We start from the raw sequence: 21,283 nt of genomic DNA on the forward strand, positions 1-21,283 counted from the left end.
GAAACACCGTTTACCTTCCCGCCGGAGCGGTACCTATTTATCTACTTGTACTTTGACGTGCTTTCAAACTGCTAGGTTGGCAGGAGCTGGGACCAAGCAACGGGAGCTCACCCCATCGCAGGGATTCGAACCACCGACCTTCTGATCGGCAAGTCCTAGGCTCTGTGGTTTAACCCACAGCGCTACCCACGTCCCATGGTTACATGCATGTTAACCAACACATGGTTACATGCATGTTAAAGCGTAATATATGTTTTGGGACAGAGGTAGACTTCCGGTTCGGCGCCAGCGCTAATGGCTGCTCCCTCTCCGAGCTCCGGAGAGAGGACGGCTCTGCGAGTTCGGGTCTGACCCGCTACGGCAAGCGGGGGACCCCTAAAATCACAGGAACGGAGCCTGTGAACAAGGAGATTCGGTGGGCACCTGAAGCGCCCCCCTTTACCGCAGAAAGAGCCTTTTTAAAGGCTCCGGAACGACAACGGGGAGCGCGGTGCTGAGAATCGCTACCCAGCCCGCAGGGTGAAGCCGCGTCGCCATTAGTGGAGAGCGCCGATTCCCTTCCTGAATAATTTGGACAAAAAAGACCCGTGAGTAAGATTGAACCTCTATTCGTGTCAAAACTACTTGAAATTAGGCTGAAAACGGGAAAGGCGAAAATTAAGGAAGTCTGCCTTCCCCCGACTGCATGACAATTAAAGCAACGAAAGTTACTAAGCTGCATCCGTATGGGATATTGTCTTTAACTGCTTGAATCCGACATTTGGACTTTGACTATCCCCTCTAGCTTGCAGGGCAGAGGGGAGGAAAAAGTGATTTTATAAGCTGCATGACCAACTTAAAGGAAAAGGAAACTCTCTGCAGCCTTCAACCTGGCACAAACTGCTTATAAAACAAAGAACACTGAACTGACTTTAGACTCCTGTGAAAGTAACAAAGTGGAAGTCTCATTGCTTACTTGTTACAAAGTTTTGGGACTTTGTGGACACAATATATCAGGGAAGGCTGGGACTCTATCTATTGGGAAAGTGTTGCAATATACATATAGAAGCCTCCTGATAAATCTGCTTTTTAAATACTCTTTGCCTTTGTTTGCGGACATTTTGATTTGCTCCCTCTAGAGGGTAAATTAAAAGTTGCTACGCCTTGGGACAGTGGAATTTTTCCTTTAGGAGAAGGCTCTCGTGGGAAACGACCTTGGGATATGAGTGGCCCAGCAGACGAGATAAGCACGAGAGCCAAGACAAGGCAATATCAACAACAGCTACAGCAACACAAGAAAAGAGGCTCGATCTCAGGCATAACCCCTACAGTGACAACAGGACAAGAAAAAGGCACAGCAGTCTCCATGGATGCAGTGTCGCAAGCCCTTCTTAAGATAAACCAATCTCTGGAGAATCTAACAAAGCAGACGGCAGAAAATACCAAGAAATTGACAGAGAATTCACAGAAATTGACAGATTTAACAACAAGACTTGACCTGAATACAGAATCTATAAACAGGCTTACGCAAGAAAATTCTGCCACACGCCAAATTGCGGAGGAAGCCAGAACTATTGCTGGAGAGACCCAGGAAAAATTAGAACCGATTGCCAGGAAGGTCTATGACCACGACGCAACTCTGGCATTGTGGGAACTACAAAGAAAAGAAAGGAATTTGAAATTACGATCAATTCCAGAGGACGAAGGAGACAATCTTACGGACTTTTTAACGAAAGAGTTTGCTGATGCCTGGGAAGATCTAGAGGAAGACGAATTTAAAATCACAACAGCATTTAGACTGGGCAGAAGACAGAACAGAAAGGCACCGAGAGACTGTCTGATTACCTTGAGATCGAAGGAGGAAAGAGACAAAATTTTAAGACTGCATTTTGAAAAGGCCTTACAAATTGGGAACTCACCGATACAGATCTTTAAAGATATTCCTAAACATATTTTGGACTTGAGAGCTTCTTATAAGGATTTGGTCTACCTGTTGAAGAAGAACACCATTCTCTTCAGGTGGGAATTTCCACAGGGACTGTCTTTTGACTATAGGGGGAAGAAGGTGAAAATAAAGACGATACAGGATAAAGACAGGTTCCTGCAAAGAAATCAAGAAGATTTACAGAAAGGAACTGTAGACCCAATTGCTGAGCAAAAGAGTGTAATAGACATCTTGAACCTTTCGTTTGGACAGAACCTTCCACCACCAACAGAGGAGGAACAACAATTGGGAGCTGTTGGAGGAATACCAGAAAAATAACAAGATGGCCCTGCAATTCCTTAGCTGGAATTGTAATGGGATGAACATGCCTTTGAAGAGACGACAAGTATTCCATATTTTGTACAGAGAACAACTGGACTTGATTTGCTTACAGGAAACTCATATAACTAGAGCACACAGGAGACTGCTTATGAATAAAAAATTGGGACAAGAATTTATTTCGTCGGACAAAGTGAAAAAAAGAGGAGTTGTGATTTATGTAAAAGAGAAGTGGGCCCCAAAAATGATGTTCAAAGATGAACAAGGAAGATATTTAGCGGTGGAGATTCAGGTACAAGGAGAAAAATTTTTGATAATTGGGATCTATGCACCAAATGAAGGCAAAGCAGAATTCTTCAAAAAACTTCATGAAACTTTGACGGATTACTTGGAATATAATATGATAATTATGGGAGATATGAATGGTGTAGTTTCTACAAACATGGACAAGACACAAAGACTGACACTTACTAAAGAAGGGAGACTCCCGAAGACTTTCTTCGAAATGACTGAAAATATGGACTTAATAGACATTTGGAGAACAAGGAACCCTCTTGAAAGAGAGGGAACCTTTTTCTCCCAAGCAAAGATGACCTGGACCAGAATCGACCAAATATGGGTTACTAGTGGAATGGCTCCGAAGATTAAGAAGGTAGAAATCTGCCCAAAAACCTGTTCCGACCATAACGCCGTGAAGATGGAAATGAAATTTACAACAACTGGTCAGTTTAGATGGAGAATGAATGACACCCTGTTTCGAGATAGAGAGATCCACATGAAGGCCCAAAAAACTCTAAAGGACTATTTTGAAATCAATCTAAAGGGCGATGTGGAAAAAAGAGTGATCTGGGACGCAAGTAAAGCTGTGATGCGAGGGTTTTTGATTCAACAAAATTCAATAAAGAAGAGAAAGCAGAATGAGAAAAAGGAAAAATTTTTGGAAAAGATAAAAGAAGGAGAGAAAAAATTAAGATCAAAACCAAAGTCCCAGGAGATTTTGAGGGAGATTAAGTTGTATCAAACACAATATATGGAATTGATGAACCAAGAGATAGAGTGGAAAATAAAGCAAATGAAACAAAAGACATTTGAGTCGGCAGACAAATGTGGTAAACTTCTGGCATGGCAACTTAAGAAAAGACAGAAATTAAATACAGTCACAAGTCTAGAAGTGGATGGAAAAAATATATCTAAACCCAACGAGATAAGAAATTGTTTTGTGAGCTATTTTAAAAAACTTTATTCCCAAGGATTACAAAATGAAGAGGACATAGATAAATTCCTTAATAAATATGGATTACAAAAAATCTCTCATCAAAGCAAGGTGGATCTAAACCAGAGAATAACAGAACAAGAGATAGAGGGTGCCATTCAGGACATGCAATTGGGCAAATCTCCAGGGCCAGACGGACTGACTTCCAGATATTACAAATCTTTAAAGGAATGGCTGATACAACCGTTAAAGGAAGTTTGTAACGAGATCTTAGAGGGAAAAAGAGCACCCGAATCGTGGAAAGAAGCATATATTTCACTCATACCAAAGACAGAGACTGAAAAGACTCAACTGAAGAACTACCGCCCAATTTCGTTACTTAATGTGGATTACAAAATTTTTGCAGACATTTTAGCAAAAAGATTTAAGAGAGTACTGATGGAGAAGATTCACAGAGACCAAGCAGGCTTTCTCCCAAAAAGACACCTCTCAGACAATGTTAGGAATATAATAGACATTTTGGAAAAGTTAGAGGTGAACATAAATACTAAAGCAGTTTTGATATTTGTGGATGCGGAGAAAGCCTTTGACAATATTTCGTGGAGTTTTATGAAAAAGAATCTTCATGGGATGGGGGTAGGACAAGGATTTGAGAATGGTGTGGGTGCAATATATTCCGAACAAAAAGCTAAGTTGATTGTAAACAATGTAATAACTGAGGAACTTAAGATAGAAAAAGGAACACGACAGGGGTGCCCAATTTCTCCATTGCTTTTCATTTCGGTCCTGGAGGTGTTGCTGAACATGATTAGAGAGGACCAGCAAGTTAAAGGTGTAAAGGTCGGAACCAAACATTATAAGTTAAGAGCGTTCGCAGATGACCTTGTATTGACCTTGCAAGAGCCAAACACTAGTACAAAAAGAGTGTTGGAAATAATCCAACAATTTGGACAGGTAGCTGGATTTAAATTGAATAAACAAAAAACTAAAGTCTTAGGGAAAAACCTAACAGATATGGAGAAGAATAAGTTTCAAGAAGAGACAGGTCTGACGGTGGTTAAGAAGGTGAAATATCTAGGGGTTAATTTAACATCTAAAAACTTGAATCTGTATAAGGACAACTATGAAAAATGTTGGTCAGAAATTAAAAAAGATCTAGAAATATGGTCAAATTTGAGATTGTCAATGTTAGGCCGAATTGCAGTGATTAAGATGAATGTATTGCCTAGAATGTTATTTTTATTTCAAACTTTGCAGATTATTGACAAGATGGACTGTTTCAAGAGGTGGCAGAAAGACATTGCGAAATTTGTCTGGCAGGGCAAAAAGCCCAGAATAAAATATAAAATATTAACAGATGCAAAAGAAAGAGGGGGATTTGCCCTGCCGGACTTAAAATTGTATTATGAAGCAGCAGCATTCTGCTGGCTGAAAGAGTGGATGCTCCTCGAGAATACAGATATCTTGGACTTAGAAGGTTTCAATAATGCATTTGGCTGGCATGCATATCTATGGTATGACAAAATCAAAGTGCATAGTGCCTTTAAAAATCATATTGTAAGGAAAGCGTTGTTTAATGTTTGGATGAGATATAAAGATCTGTTGGAAAACAAAACCCCTAGATGGTTGTCACCCTTAGAGGCTAAGGCCCACAAGAAAGTCAATATGGAGGTCGGATGGCCAAAGTATTGTGAGATTTTAGAACAGGATGGAGAGAAACTGAAATTAAAGAGCCATGAAAAACTAAAACCCAAAGTACAAGATTGGCTCCACTATTATCAAATAATGGAGGTTTTTAAACAAGACAGGAAAATTGGATTCCAGGTGGAAAAATCAAAACTTGAGACAGAATTGTTAGAACCCAATACTAAGAATTTGTCAAGAATGTATAACCTGCTGTTGAAATGGAATACACAAGATGAAACAGTTAAATCAGTTATGATTAAGTGGGCACAGGACATTGGTCATAATATTATGTCTGCTGACTGGGAAAGGTTGTGGAACACCGGTATTAAATTTACGGCATGTAGTGCTTTAAAGGAAAATGTGATGAAAATGGTCTATAGGTGGTACATGACCCCAGTTAAGCTAGCAAAAATTTACCATTTGCCTGATAACAAATGTTGGAAATGTAAGGAAACTGAAGGTACTTTTTATCATCTTTGGTGGACATGCCCGAGGATTAAGGTTTTCTGGGAGATGATATATAATGAAATGAAAAAGGTATTTAAATATACCTTCCTTAAGAAACCAGAGGCCTTTCTCTTGGGCATTGTCGGCCAATTGGTGTCAAAAAAGGATAGAACTTTTTTCATGTATGCAACAACAGCAGCAAGAATACTGATCGCAAAGTATTGGAAGACACAAGATTTACCCACCTTGGAAGAATGGCAGATGAAAGTGATTGACTATATGACATTGGCGGAAATGACGAGCAGAATTCGTGACCAGGGAAAGGAGACTGCGGAAGAAGACTGGAAGAAATTTAAGATTTATCTTAAGGACTATTATAAACTTGATGAAGTTTAGAATGTCGAGATTTTATAGAGAGAAAGGGTTGCAGTAATATAAGATTAGATTAAGAAAGGACTATGATGAATTAGGACGGGAAAAAACATTTATAAGTTGCTATAAAATTTGGACATGAGGATGCAGAAAGGGGAGGTATGGGGAAGTCCGAGGAAAGAAGTTTATGAAAGGACATTATGAAATTATATTTGTTTGTTTGTCTGGTTTTTTTTTATGTTTGTTTGTTATAAAAACTTTTGTAAAACCAATAAAAATTTTATATATAAAAAAAAAGAGAACAATCTAGTAATACAGAAATTCCTCCCTTGGACACCTTTTCAGAAACAAAAAATATAAGAAATTCAGAGCAGATTGACTGTTAAAGTGGTGGTATTTCACTTCAGGCAGGGAAGGCAGTAGTACAGTTGTAGTATTCATGGACCCTGTCGATCACTTTAAACACTGGAATTTGCAGGATAAATAGATATATAAAAAGATAGATTGGAAAGCTAATGAAGTTGCCTTACACAGAATCAAACCATTGATCCATATTGATCAATATTGTGTACTCTGCCTGTTGACAGTTCAATCTCTGGTGGAGGTATTCCTCACCTGAGATCCCTAACTGGAGAAAACAGATTAAACCAGAGACCTTCTGCATGCTAATCGTATTCTCTGTCACTAAGCTATGACTCGTCGGTTTCCCCTCCAATAAATAAACTATTCCTTAGTGCATCTTCTACAGGCTGATGTAGTCATATTAAGAAAAGCCTGGGCCTGCCCTTTCATTTCTTTTTCTAAGCCAGGATTGAGTTTTTCCACCTCTGCAGTCAGATGCTCAGGCTGCAGTATGAACATTTATTTTCCTCTAGAGGTCACAAACAGAAATAAGTTGTTTCCTTACAAATCCTCTTTTTCTTCCCTCCCACCTCGGCCATACACCAACCAGGAAGTGTTCAGAACCTCAGAGGGGCAGAATTGGCTGTGCTTCAGGTGAGCACTAACCAGCAGGTCTGTGCTCAGTTTGATCTTCAGAACAACTTGTTGTTCCAAGTCCGTCCAAACGGTGGCGGTCGGGTAAGTGATCATGGAGGTATTACAAATGTTCTGCTTCTTTTCCTCTTCTCAGAATCTCTTGGCTTGTTGCCTGCAGAAGATATAAAATCCCCAAAGCAACAGGGCAGCTTTGTGCTTAAGAACAGCCTTGTAGTGTAAGAATATGCCCAGTTGCCTGCAGCAAATAAAAATGACTCCTACACAGCCCCTGCTATGTGTGCATTACCTGTACAGAAGCCACGGGTGTAATGGATTTAGGGGTTGCTCGTGCGTAAGTTGCCGCCACTGCTGGCGAGGTTACCTGGTTAAACCCTTTCTGACTGAACAGCCTCCAGCATTGTGACTGTCTCAGTCGCTGGCAGAATCCGTCAGTGGGCGTTTCTTGAACCTTTTCCAGCATAAAAGTTGTTTGACGCCAAGTCTCCTCCTACTCTCCCTGCGCGTAAGTCTTCTGCGCAGGGAAGGTGTGGGCAACGGAGTACCCGTACTCTCTCCGCTGGTCTCCGGCGAGGAGTCTTGGAGCCTCCTCTCCGATTCCCCCATCTGCCCCCCTTCTCCACTGGTGTTACGCTGATTTCCTTCCCCAGCAGATGGGCTGCCTCTCTCCCTACTGGGACCCTCTCCGGCATCCCTCTGGAGCCTTCCCTCCGCCTCTAGCTCCGATGGCAGTTCCCTGACAACGGGGATCCACTCTGTTTCTCACCTGGGGAAGTGCAGTGGAGCAGTATGATTTTTCTCTGTCCCTGACCTAAAGTGTGTGTGAGAGAGAGAGACAGGGAGAGGGAGAGCTCAAACTGGGAGCACTCATAGCATAAAGCAGGAGAGAGAAGGAGTATCATGACTTGCTACTGCCAAAGTAAGAAGAGTTGCGGCTCCCAACTCCTTTGCTTTTTCTGTTGGTAACAGAAGCCATCTTAAATTCCTCAATGGGAGAAAGCAGCAATATTTAAATTTTAATTTTGTAAAACCCAGAAGGCAGTGGAGAGTAAGATGTACAACATTTGCTGCTGACGTTTCTGCTGCTTTGGCAGGTCTGTAACATTGACTGCCTGTAAACATTGTTGTTTTATCTGAGTGAGTGGGACTAGAGTTTGGAAAAACTGCAAGGGAAGGGGGCACCACAGGTTTTGTCTGCCCCAGGGGATGTATGCACTATCAGCTCTCTTGGACATAACCCACTGCTTTTGTCACCCTATAGCCGCTGTCTCTCTGGCGTCCCCCCTGCCTTACTCACTACCTTATAGCAGGAGTGGGGGCGGAACACTAGCAGAGCATGAAGAGGAGGACAGCCATTCTTAAATGTATTTCCAAGGCTGCTATTAAAAATGTTCATTTAGTGCCAGCAATTAGTTAGGCACTCCATACAGATAATAAATATAACAGCCCTGCCTGCAAGAAGTACATCCCTCCTTAATCAGAACAGCAGGAGAGAGGGGTCTTTATCAGAGAGCAGAGTAAGCAGAAAAATGCCCCAACTGATACTCTGTTGACCTAACAAGGCTATACAATTCTAGAAGGCATTTGGAAGAGAGGAAGGAGTAAGTTCTTCCATCCACAAGGAGCAAAGTAATGAACAGTTCAGAGGTAGAGAAATGGTTGCATGGGTTTAAGACTAGTTGATTGGACTTGAACAAACTTGAACAAACTAATCACTCTGCCTTGATGTTCAGATCTCCCCTCTCTCCCTCCATCCCTCCTGTATCATGCCTGTGGATTTTGTATTATTTATTTCATTTTCTACTATAACTCCGGTGTTGCAGTTCCGTGCAATCTTGGTTTTTAACTTCAGCACACTGGTATTGGTTGACAGATCTTTCCTCTTTTTGTTGTTTCAGTGGAGTTTCTCTTTCAATCGTTTTGAGGTAGAACCAGGTCAAACATACCAAGTAACTGTTCATCACTTGCCCAAATTAAGTACTCCAGGAGACTATAATCGGAAATCTGTGCAATTCACAGTACCAGGTAAAGGACCCTCTTTGTAATGGTAATGATGGGATTTAGTATTGGGCTTATCATGTAGTAAAATCATGTTTTTTTAGACTAGGGATGGATAGAAGAGCTATTTTCCATTCACTCTCTTTTGCATATAATGAATTGTAGGTCCATTCAGTTTTTTGCAGTTGATTTTTTTTTTTTAATGTATGAAAACTTTGAATTTAAACTGGAGGAATTTTATACACATTCTTCCCACAAAACATGCACATTTTGCTTTTTGGAGCATTTTATAGGAAAACACACATTTTGTACATATTCTTTGCCATAAGGTATGCATTCTTTACTTTCTTGAACCAAAAGGTTCATTTTTGCATCACAAAATTAGGAATAGTGCATTCCAATTCATATATAAGTCTGGGACCAGTGAATTAAATCAGGTTTACTTTAAAATGCAGATCAAATGAATTTCTCCATCACGAGGCGGGACTGGGTTCAGATGCAGATATGACTTTGTGGTGGTGCTGCTGATACTGATATTATAGTGCTATACAAAAAGTTTTTTTAAGTGACTGGCCCTACCAGCAGGTTTCCAATCTGTATCTAAAGAAAAATAAGAAATGGAAAGAAGACTAAAGCAAGAATAGCCAATGTGGTGTGCTGGGATGTTTTCGAGTACAACTCCCACCCCAAGCCAGCATGGCCAATGGTCAGGGAGATGGGAATTGTAGTCTACAGTATCTGGAGGGCACCAGCTCTGGAGGGGCTGGAGGAAAGACCTACTAAGATGGGAGGGCCTGGGCATTTTAAAGAACTTATTGTATACAGGAGGCAGTGTGACAATTCAAATGTCAGATGGGAGAGAATTTCAAAGTAAAGGAACTGAAAGGACAAAAACAGGAAATATGTGAAGAAATTCTGGGCTTGCAAAATAACATAGACCCAGCAGAAAGAAACTGATGCAAGTGGTGTGAACAAAGAAAAAGAGATGGAAGATAAACAGGAACTATAATGGGCAAATATTGGCAAATCAGTTTTGAAGAACATAAAAGGAACACACGCGTAATAATAATAATGGTTATGCTGTTGCTGCTGCTGTTGATTTGCAATTTGGAAAATTGAGGACACATATAAAGGTAGACCACAGAAAAACAACTAAATCATATAAATAAGCTGCGTGTTGCATTGTAAGCCTGGAGGGGTGTGTTTACATGAATGTTAGTATCTAAAGAACATGATCTTTATATTCATTACCGGTGTAGTATTTTCTAAACAATGTAGTGTTTAACCTCAGTAGCCCAGTGATCAAAACATAATTAACATTCTTTAGGCTGCCTACAAACTCAAGTGGTCAGCACTACGTGTTGCCGTTTTTCAACTAGACTCTGACCTTGGTTTCATAATGTAGGCTGGACTTTTATTTCCCCCAAAATATTCTCTCTCTCTCTCTTTCAGCAGTATTGAAATTACTTTGTGTCAATGCTGAGCACTTGTATTTCTTTTGTCAATTTAATTGTTTCTGAGACTTAGCCTGAATTCAAGCAAACGAGTTTCAGTGTATAAGCTGGTAAAGTTCTGGATAAAGTTTTATGATGGCTTATTAGGCTGGACTTTTATTTCCCCCAAAATATTCTCTCTCTCTCTCTTTCAGCAGTATTGAAATTACTTTGTGTCAATGCTGAGCACTTGTATTTCTTTTGTCAATTTAATTGTTTCTGAGACTTAGCCTGAATTCAAGCAAACGAGTTTCAGTGTATAAGCTGGTAAAGTTCTGGATAAAGTTTTATGATGGCTTATTGTATTTTATGATTGCTGTCATACACTGCCCTAGGAGCCATTTGGATGAAGGGTACCTTAGATAAAGCAAATTATCCTAACTTAAATTTCATGTCTAGTCACCCTAAATGTAACTTAGTGCCCCCTCTCTTAACGTACCCAGCAAGAGTTCTTCCACTTGTATATATTTGTGGTACTTAGCTAGAAATTCTTGCCTATTGTACTCTGTCTTTCTGGACATAAATGCAATCCTTCTGTCTTTTTGTTGCAGATTGCACAGACCCTATCATGAAAACAACAGCCCCATGTCTACAATTAGGTAATGTTTGTTTAAGTATGGGTAGAAGTGTAGGAAATCTATTTAAAGTACTCACAGTTCATGATGATATTGATATATGCAGGCAGTGGATGGGAACCCAGCCTGGCTGGAAGAAGCCTAGATGATGAGACACTATTGGTGAGCTTTAACCCAGCAATGGAGTCAACCAGTTACTTCGTCCATGTGACCAGCTTTCAAGAAGATGGAGTAGAATGTAAAAAGGCGACACAGAAAATCTCAGAGGTAATAAAGCTGTTCTCCATCTTCCTCCCCGCTTGAGACACTTATTTTAGAAAGTGTTTGTATTTAATGCCACCTCAACAATTACTAAGTTAAAGGTAAAGGTAAAGGGACCCCTGACCATTAGGTCCAGTCGTGACCGACTCTGGGGTTGCGGCGCTCATCTCGCTTTATTGGCCAAGGGAGCTGGCGTTTGTCCGCAGACAGCTTCCGGGTCATGTGGCCAGCATGACTAAGCTGCTTCTGGCAAACGGAACACAGCACACGGAAACACCATTTACCTTCCCGCTGGAGCGGTACCTATTTATCTACTTGCTTTCAAACTGCTAGGTTGGCAGGAGCAGGGACCAAGCAACAGGAGCTCACCCCGTCACGGGGATTCGAACCACCGACCTTCTGATCGGCAAGTCCTAGGTTCTGTGGTTTAACCGACAGCGCCACCTGCGTCCCTACTTTATTCTACTTATGTTTGCCCTTCAGTGCCTCTAGATTAGAGGCAGCTAACTGTTTTCAGCCCAAGGACTTCATTGTCTCATTGTGACAGTTTCAAGAGCTGCATGGCAATAATGAGTGTGGTCAAAAAGTGAGTATTGCCATCGCACATTCTCACACACACATGCACATACCACCATGCACCAGAGCATGCACACATCCTAGCCAGAGGCACTCCTAGCCAGAGCAGCTACCTGGCCATCTAGGAACACACTAGACCCAGCAACTATCCTGAAGTTCGTGATAAGTTCTTCCTTAACTCTGATTTCTTACTCTGAACCCACCTGTGCTTGGGAGGCATTACTGGGATATCTGAGGCACAATGTATTTGAGATGACAAATGCTTCTCATTTTTTTCTGTGCTACTACTCATTATTTCTCCTGAGTTCATTCAAGCTCTTTGTGATTTTTACCTTGGAATTCCACTTTGTCTCTTGGTTTCTGCAGAAGGAGTTGCTGCAGCCAATGAATGTCACAGTCAAACTAGAGAGAAACTTGAAGATTTGTTGCGAATACACGGTGCAGGTATGGTGAGCTGCTTTTCTTATTTGAATAAAGAAGGGAGTGGCCATGCCAGTTCCACATCACCCTGTCTGTGCTTAAAACCAAACACAATTATTTATCCAGAGATCATCTTATCTCTGGTTATTACAACGTAACGATAATGAATTATTTTAACAGTGCTGATACCTCACCATTTCATCTTCATTAGAGTATCTTGAATTGTGCCTGGAAATGAACTGGGAACCAATGCAACTGATTTAAAAAGAGTTACATGAGTTCTAAATGGAACCCTGGCCAGTAATCTGGCTGCTGCATTTTGGACCGGTCAAAGTTTCTCAGTCGTCTTCAAGGACAGCCCCACATGAAGCACACTGTGCAATAATATGTCCTGCCTTCTTGCTGTGAATTTTGCACCCCATCCTACTAAAATCTCTGCTTAACATGAACGCAAACCGCTTTATGTTCAAAACTGTATCCATTTGTAGGTTTTATTTTCAGACACTTCTTCACTCTCTGTACATTTAGTATGACACAGTCTGAAGATGACAAAACAAAATGCCTAATCAAGGGGCCACAAGTAAATATGGTACTGTTGACTTGCTCTCCTTTCTAAAAGGTGTGTCCATTACAAAAGCGAGCAATTAATTCCACACAATATGCAATTTGCTCCAGAAACACCACGTGTTAGAGTATCAAAGATACTGCTAAAGTTGTTCTCTCCTGTCTTTTTCTTTCCAGATTCAACCATTCTTTGCACGTTGTGCCACAGATTGTATAAGGCATTCCATTTCCATCCCATGTCCCCCCACTACCTTGCCTTACGGTACAACAAAGGAAGTTGGTACGGTCTTCATTTTGAATTTGTGTAGCTAATTAACTGTTGCAAGAATTTGTTACAAAACAAGTCAAAGTTTAAGACCTGTAGAGTTCCCACTAATGTGTGCACAAATGTTAATAATAATAATAATAATAATAATAATAATAATAATAATTTATTTGTACCCCGCCCATCTGGCTGGGTTTTTCCAGCCACTCTGGACGGCTTCCACAAAGACCAAAAATACACTAATATGTCATACATTAAAAACTTCCCTGAACAGGGCTGCCTTAAGATGTCTTCTGAATGTCAGGTAGATGGGATAACAATGGAAATAAGACAGAAATCATCCTTCCTCACAAGAGTAGCAGATGTGGTTCTGCTGCTGCCTTTGTATGATGAAGTTATAGATTAGGGGCTGAATGACTTACTCAGTATCCATCATTGTCATCATCATTAATTGCTAACTTGTAATGCCACTTTTCCACAAAATTGTGCCCAAAGTGGCTAACTACATATCAAGTGAACAATCAGTATAACCATTTTTAAAACATTAGAAACAACTAGAAATAATATCAATAAAAACATCCCAAAAGATAAATCTAATCAAGTTTGGTTTATTTGCATTGTTTTGCACCATCTAATTTAACAGCCTAAAACTAAGCAGGAGAGAGAATAATGCCTAACCCAGAAATGAAAAGTAGTGTTCAAAACAGTAGTTTGAATCCAAAACGCAAACAGGAACCAACTGCAAAGAATCTCTGGTCGGGTGAAAGGAGCAAACCTTATGAGAAAGTCATAAAGCAGCTGGGCCTGTTCTACCCCTCTTGAAAGGAGCTGGAGAGGGACGATAATTTCACTTAGAACCATAGAATTATAGAGTTGGAAGGGACCCTGAGGATTATCTAGTCCAAATCCCTACAATGCAGGAATGTGCAGCTGTCCTGTGTGGGGATCGAAACTGCGACCTTGACGTTATCAGCACCACGCTCTAACCAATTGAGCTATCGAGAAGATCAATTCTCTTTCTGTTGAAAGCATATGTGGCTTCAGATATATGGGGCTGTTTCTGCCAATAATTCTTGGCTCAGTAAAGATGTAAGCAAGAAATACCCTGTTATTTTTTGGACCTGAGCAAATGCAAAGTAATTCTGCTGCTTATTGCTAATAGCTGGTGGGGGGAGGTTGCATCCACCTCACTCCCAAGTGGTTTGGTAGTTTTGCATGGTCTAATTACTGCAGCAGTGGAAATGTTCCTTACATTATGCTCTTCCTATGTTGCAGATAATCTTTCTGTGGTGTTGCCCTGGGGCCTCACTCTCATCTGCATTTTAATAGTTGGATCAGCTGTCGCTTCAGTAATTTGGCTTGCTCGAAGGCAAAAAGGTATGAAAAATGTCAGAAATGTAATGGGAAGATTTGCCAGCTTGTTTCCCACATTGTCTCTCCACTCGTACCTTTCTGGATACTTGGCCTTTGCATGCAACACAGAGAGATAAACTGACCCAGTTAGAATGTCTTATCCAGCCCATGGCTCCTTACATACTGTTAACTATGGTTAGATGTTGAGCCTGTGAAGAAGTCAGTATTTCAGCATTTAGTTGTATGGATACCCCAAGTTCCATAGCAACCAAATTCCTATGGTTTGTTGGTCTAGCCTGATAAATAATTTTTGTATTACACTTTAGAGAAGAAACATAGCGCAGTAGTAGATAGCATGCAAAAGTAGCAAAAACTCCATACAAACTTTAATTGCAAAGGGTTTGGGGGTATTTTTTGGGTGGGGAGGGGTCGGGACAACAATCAGGCTAGCGTAAGAAACAACATACTAAAAGTTGAAATAGCCACCTGCTGTTTTGTATTTCCCTAGTTAGAGTGTCCTTACTACAGGGTGGACAGGCACCACAAGCAATCCTCAAGAATCACATGTGGCTGCTGAAATTTCTTCCCAGGCTCTGAGGCAGGGAAAGGCTATGTTCCAAACAAACAGGAAATAACTCATTAACAGTGCAAGACACTCCAAAAATAACTGAAGTCTATAAAAATGAATAAGGGTGTCAGAGCACCTTTATTCATTTTTATAGACATCAGTTATTTTTAGGCATAGATGTTGGGTCTTAGAACCACTGTCTCAGCTTAGTCTTCAAAAGATACTGTCATTCCTAGACCAAATGTATATTCTATCAGATCTTCTTAGATGTGTCTATTGTTTTCTTTCCCTATTAGCAACACATTCAGGAACAAGCAGTAGTGATGGTACCCACCATGGTAAGAGAACATTTTGTTTCTATTGAGTCAGTGCAATTTGCAATCTGAGAACCTGGGATGAGAGAATTTGGAATTGTTTTGTTGTATGTACTATTAGGATAGCACATGTGCCAGGTATAAATAGAAATTTGTGGCAATAAAATATTTAGAATTTTTTTTGGAAAATCTGTGGTGGTGAACTTGAAAAAAGGCCTGGGGAAGATGAAAGGACTGAAGCCATGAAGTAGCAAGGAGTGTGCAAAACTTATTCCTAGTGACTTAAAGACTCTGCATTGTCTCTTCTAGTTTTCTGTCACCTCTCTTGCATAATAAGTCATTTTCTTTAGTGTGTGGCATAGATAAAATTTTAACAGCTAATGCTAGTCCATATTCTAAAACAAATCTGAATGTGCATACATAAGGTCCAACAACTCTTTAAGACTAGCATCATCTCTACTTTTGTGATCACCATCACCAATACAATAATTAGTGGCTTTATGTACAGAAATGAATTGAGATGGTGGCAGGGGAAGTTAGCTCTTTTACTATTTTTATGTATTATGATTATATTTTGGTGGTTAAATGGTGATAAGGCATGGCTTACATGTACTAAAAGGTCTTGAACACACATGCCTGTATTCTGTACAGCTTAGAAAGCATATTCGGTTCCAAATTTTTGCATTCTGGCTTTCCACATGTGCAGTGCAGCAACTCATGGTGGTTTTCTTTTTTAACAAAAAATCTCAATTTTCCAGAACTTCTGCGCATGTCACAGTCTCCTCCACCCCTGAAGACTCGTAAGGTTTGGATTGTGTATTCTGCTGATCACAAGCTCTATGTAGACATTGTGATGAAGTTTGCTCAGTTCATGATCACAGTCTGTGGTACTGAGGTGGTCCTAGACTTGCTGGATGAACGTCAAATATCAGAGATGGGGGCTGTGCGCTGGCTGACACGGCAAAAACAGGAAATGGAAGCACTCTCTTCAAAGATCATCATCTTGTGTTCACGGGGTACTCGAGCCAAGTGGCAGGCCATGCTTGGGCGTGAGGAGTTAACTGTATCTCTCAAGCAAGATAACCTGCTACCAATAGGGGATATGTTCACTCCAGCATTGAATCTGATCCTACCAGACTTTAAACAGCCAGCTTGTTTTGGCATGTACCTAGTCTGTTACTTTGAGGGCATAAGCAGTGAAAGAGATATTCCAGATCCATTCAATGTCACCTCCAAGTACCAACTGATGGACAAGTTTGAGGAAGTTTACTTCCTGATTCAGGATCTGGAGAAATTTGAACCAGGGAGAATACATCAGATTCCAGAGATCTCACCTGAGAACTACGCTGAAAGCTTCAGTGGGAGACAACTGAAGGAGGCAGTGCAGAAGTTCCAGAAATGGCAGTCTGAGCACCCTGATTGGTTTAAGAGAGAGAATGCCTGCCCTGAGTATGAAGATGACCTTCATTCTCTGAATGGGGATTTCTCTGAAGAATTAATCCCGACTGAGGGAGGAATTCTGAAACGGCAACTACTTCCACAGGAACCTGATCCCAATAGCTGTTGTTTGGTCAACCTCTTAGTCAATGAAGATGAGTCAGGAGCTTGTAGGTTGTTACCCCAGCTACTACCACAAGAGGATCTAGCATTCCAGACCCTGGTTGTTCCTGCTGATGACTGCTCCCAGGTTCAGGTAGTAATGCCAGTTGCCCTTACAGAAGAGACAGAGATACTTAGCCATCAACTGCTGACCAATGAAGATTGGCTAGAAAGAATGCCCATGATGAAAACTAGCACCCCCAGGAGAAACAATGTCATCCTTCAAGAAGATCTGTCCTCAAACCCCCACCTCTTGCCAGTTGATGTGAAGCAGCAGCTGGAGAGCTTAATGTACTCTCTCTATCAACAAAGCATTTTGCCCTCTGAAACACCTCTCTGCCAAGAAGATGTTAATGAGCAACAGCAGCTGGTTTTTGATGAGTCTTGCAAAGATCAAAGACAGTCGGTGCAGTCAGACCAGGGTTACATTTCCAGATGTTCCCCTTTGCCTTCTGACAGTCCTCTGGAGGAAGAAGAAGAGCAAGGGCAGGAAGGACATGGGTCTGCTCAACACCTCTCCCCAGATGTCTTGGACAGTCTAAAAAGTCTTCAGCAGCAGCTGCTTTTTCAGAATATTCAGCAGCACTTCAGCTAGGATCACATGGTAGGATGGCTAACTATGCCCCATACTTCCACCCAGGACCTGTTCTGTTTTGCCAAAAAAGAAGTGACTGTTAGTTAGAATGCAGACATTTCAGACATCCTCCCTCAGGCAATCTTGTGCACACATTTTTGTGAAGTCTAATGCGTAGAAGAGCTGACAGCAGAAATTTGGCAGCTTGGCTTACCTGTCTGCCCAGCCATCCTGCTGCATATACTCGAGCATTCTTGTGCGTCAGTAATCTGCCTGTAAATGGAGGTAGATACCAAACCTATAAATAATGCATTTTTAAAAAATTAATGCTACAAGTAGATAGCATACAAGTGGCCTCAGAGGATCAGATGAAATGGACCAGATAGCTCAGTAAGCTCCCGGTAACAAGCCAATATAAAATGATTGTGATGGAAACATCACAAGAGCTCTGTTTTATGAGATAAAAGATGTGTCCAGGCAGCATCCTGTTTCCATAGTGAAGGACCAGATGCTACAAGGAAGCCCACAAGCAACAGCCCCAACCTGCTGCTGTTGCCCCAGAATAATAATAATATTATTATTATTATTATTTATACCCCGCCCATATGACTGGGCTTCCCCAGCCACTCTGGGCTGCTTCCAACCAAATATTAAAATACAGTAATGCCTCAAACATTAAAAGCTTCCCTAAACAGGGCTGCCTTCAGATGTCGTCTAAAAGTCTGGTAGTTGCTGTTCTCTTTGACATCTGGTGGGAGGGCATTCCACAGGGTGGGTGCCACCACCAAGAAGCCCCTCTGCCTGTTTCCCTGTAACTTGGCTTCTCGCAGGGAGGGAACCGCCAGAAGGCCCTCGGCACTGGACCTCAGTGTCCAGGCTGAACGATAGGGGTGGAGACGCTCCTTCAGATATACTGGACCCAGGCCATTTAGGGCTTTAAAGGTCAGCACCAATACTTAGAATTAGTAGAAATAGTAGTCAGTAACATATTGCCTCTGGACCTAGAAGTTCTACGAGGCTGTGATGGCTAATAGCCATTTATGGGTTTACACTCCATAGCTATTGCTACATCTTTTAGCAGTGAATTCTATAATTTCATTGTATAAAGTACTTTCCATTGCCTGTCTTGAATCTGCTGCTGATTGATTTATCTGCAAATGTAGTATTGAGAGGAAGAACTTCTTTCTAATCGTTGCATAATTTTATGAACCTCTCCTTATGTCTCTCCTTAGTCTTTTTTTTTTTCAATTGTTGGCATCTGCCTGATTCAAGAGACAGTGGAAGAGTATGTCATCAGGGGTAAAGTCAAACTGTTGGGAGAGTTACAATGCATGCTGTGCCTGTAGAGGCCAATACAGGAGATACATGTTTTATTGTAGCTAGGGCAGATAAAGGCATCCAGTTTCGCTATTACAGATCCACCATGGTATTTCTTCTCTCTGCACTCCTCCTACTGGTCATTTCTCCTCTGGTCACTGCTGTGAATACACAACTTGTTTGTCTCCAGGCACTGTGGTCGCCTTCTAAAAACAACAACCCAGTACTCCTTTAGCTGTGCTGTAACCCCTTGGTTATTTGTATTACATTTTCCTATAGTTTTCCAGCTCTAGGATATGTACACAATATTCATAGTGTGTCACACTTACATAAAAAGCACTTCAATACTGCCCACTTTTTCAGTTCCTTTTCTAATAATTCCTTGCATGAAATACCTCTGTTTCACTGCCATAGCACACTGAAGTGACACATTGATCAAAACAGGACAAACCTAATATCTTTCCTGAATAGTCACCACCAGTTCTGGTCCTATTAATACATATGTGGTTAGGATTTTTTTTGCCCCAATATATATCCCTTACATTGAATCTCAATTGCCATTTTGTTATCCCTTCACCCTGTTTGGAATTGTACTTTCAGAGCTCTTTGCAATCCAGTTAGGTTTACACCCCCCTTCATAATGTGGCGCCGCCTTGCTGCTGACCCTCTTCTCCAGAAAACTAATGAACTCCAAATCATTTTACATATGATTAGGACAAAATGTTTCACATCAAGACAAATGTTTTAGGCCATCTTCCTCAGCAAGCACTGTACTCTTATTCTATATTAATCTTATGGTCAATAAGGTAAAATGCTGTTGTATTGATTTGAAGCCCTGCATTAAGTAATTGCTCTGCCCAGTTTTAAATGCTGCAGTAATTAATTTCTTTTCATGTCACAAATAGTCCCAGCAGAGTTGCCTGAGTTTAGGGATTTTCTTGCGAATGTGTTGGCAGCTTCCTTATGCAGTCTTTGAATTATGGATAATCAAAACTGCTGAAGCAATCTTCAGAATGCACTTAATTTTGGTAAAGGATACTTCTTCATGATATACCAGAAGAATCTAGGCAAACCTAATTTAGAAGGGGGTATTTTAGGAAGATGCTGAAGCAGAGGATTATGTGGTTATACTCAACATAGCTAGTGTGTGAAGCCTTCCGATTCCATCCACAATATGACTTTTAACTCACCACAGGGATGCTGTTTGCAGAAGCATCACCATGTCAAAAGTAATGAGTGTGCAGCCTCTGAATCACAGGCAAGGGGCTCTTTAATATGCACCCGCACTTTAGCTGCTCTGTCGATTTCCCATTATGCGCCACATCTGCTGTTTCCCTACACAGTCTAAGACAGGCAAAAGGAAGCAAGCGGTTGTAGTAAGGAGAGAGTACATGCTTGGCAGGAGAACTTTTTGCCAATGGCCGTGGGCAGAACCAATGTTGTTCTTTCAGCTGTTATTCAGTTCAAAATATGGCTCTGTATAAAATTTGCCATAGACCTGGGACAAAGGAAAAATTACAACATATATAGGTGTTGCCCAGGAGAAAGAGGGGAGGGGATTACAGCCAGCAAAAACTAGGGGTTTTATTCAATGCTAATCCTGTTCATGTGTAGATCCATTGAAATCAATAGCCCTGGCTATTTTACTCCATTAATTTCAGTGGGTCTAATCCAGGTAAAACTTAGTTGCATACCTAGGTGTAAGGAAGTGTTGCACCAGATACCATCAAGATGCAGCAAACAGTTTCTGCAGTGTGGAACCAAGACACTGTAAACGGTGAGCTGCACTGTTCATTGGAAAGTCCCTATATTGGCTTAGTGTATTAATGTTAGTGACTGAATAAGGTTATTCAAAGTGGACTTCACTTCTCTACATTGCGACTCTGCAAGATAAGTCATTACAGGCTGTTAAAGCATCCATGTATATTGGTAACCAATTTAGCCAAAGCACAATAGCACCTGTGGTGAGGTAGAGGAAAGTGATCCCCAAGCATCAGTTCTCCATGGCCCATCAGGCCGACTGCCTTGAAAATTGTGCCAGTGTATTAAAATGAACACGTGCAGACTTGATGCCTGTTCCACTGCATGACTTCTTGGCCTGTTTTAGAGACCACTCAGCAGTTTCCTTCAATGTACATGGTCCATTTCACAATAGCAAATTACAGCTGTACAGTATTTTTAATAAATTTGCTTTTTTGCTATGCCTTTTTCATTGGTAATAACTTGATTAAAATATATTGTATTTTGCATATCTCTGGCTCTTTGCTAAATATTTGTTACTAAAGAAAATGATATATTACGTATCCAGAGAATCAATTAAGTGGCATTTGCTCTGTTTTTCACTTTACATAAGGACTGGTGGAGGCTGGATGTTAGGGGGGCAGGGAGATAAGAGACTGGCTAACTTTTCCTGCAGAATAAGGCTTTTGTGTACATTTACATGTGTACAT

General features: G+C 41.0%; 1 protein-coding gene across 1 annotated transcript in view; it reads left to right on the top strand.

Annotated features, from left to right (window-relative positions):
* Positions 1–21,084, top strand: part of IL17RA (interleukin 17 receptor A) — a 29,025-nt gene extending 7,941 nt beyond the window's left edge. The window contains exons 4-12 of the mRNA XM_082240486.1: positions 6,913–7,040; positions 8,855–8,981; positions 10,999–11,046; positions 11,129–11,289; positions 12,226–12,303; positions 13,021–13,123; positions 14,384–14,485; positions 15,326–15,367; positions 16,102–21,084. Of these exons, the coding sequence (XP_082096612.1) occupies positions 6,913–7,040; positions 8,855–8,981; positions 10,999–11,046; positions 11,129–11,289; positions 12,226–12,303; positions 13,021–13,123; positions 14,384–14,485; positions 15,326–15,367; positions 16,102–17,537 (2,225 nt within the window). The 3' untranslated portion in view covers positions 17,538–21,084. The remainder of the gene's footprint in view (positions 1–6,912; positions 7,041–8,854; positions 8,982–10,998; positions 11,047–11,128; positions 11,290–12,225; positions 12,304–13,020; positions 13,124–14,383; positions 14,486–15,325; positions 15,368–16,101) is intronic.
* The last annotated feature ends 199 nt before the right edge of the window (positions 21,085–21,283 follow it).

The sequence above is a fragment of the Podarcis vaucheri genome, assembly GCF_965113315.1.
Source record: "Podarcis vaucheri genome assembly, chromosome: 10".
NCBI lineage: Eukaryota > Metazoa > Chordata > Lepidosauria > Squamata > Lacertidae > Podarcis > Podarcis vaucheri.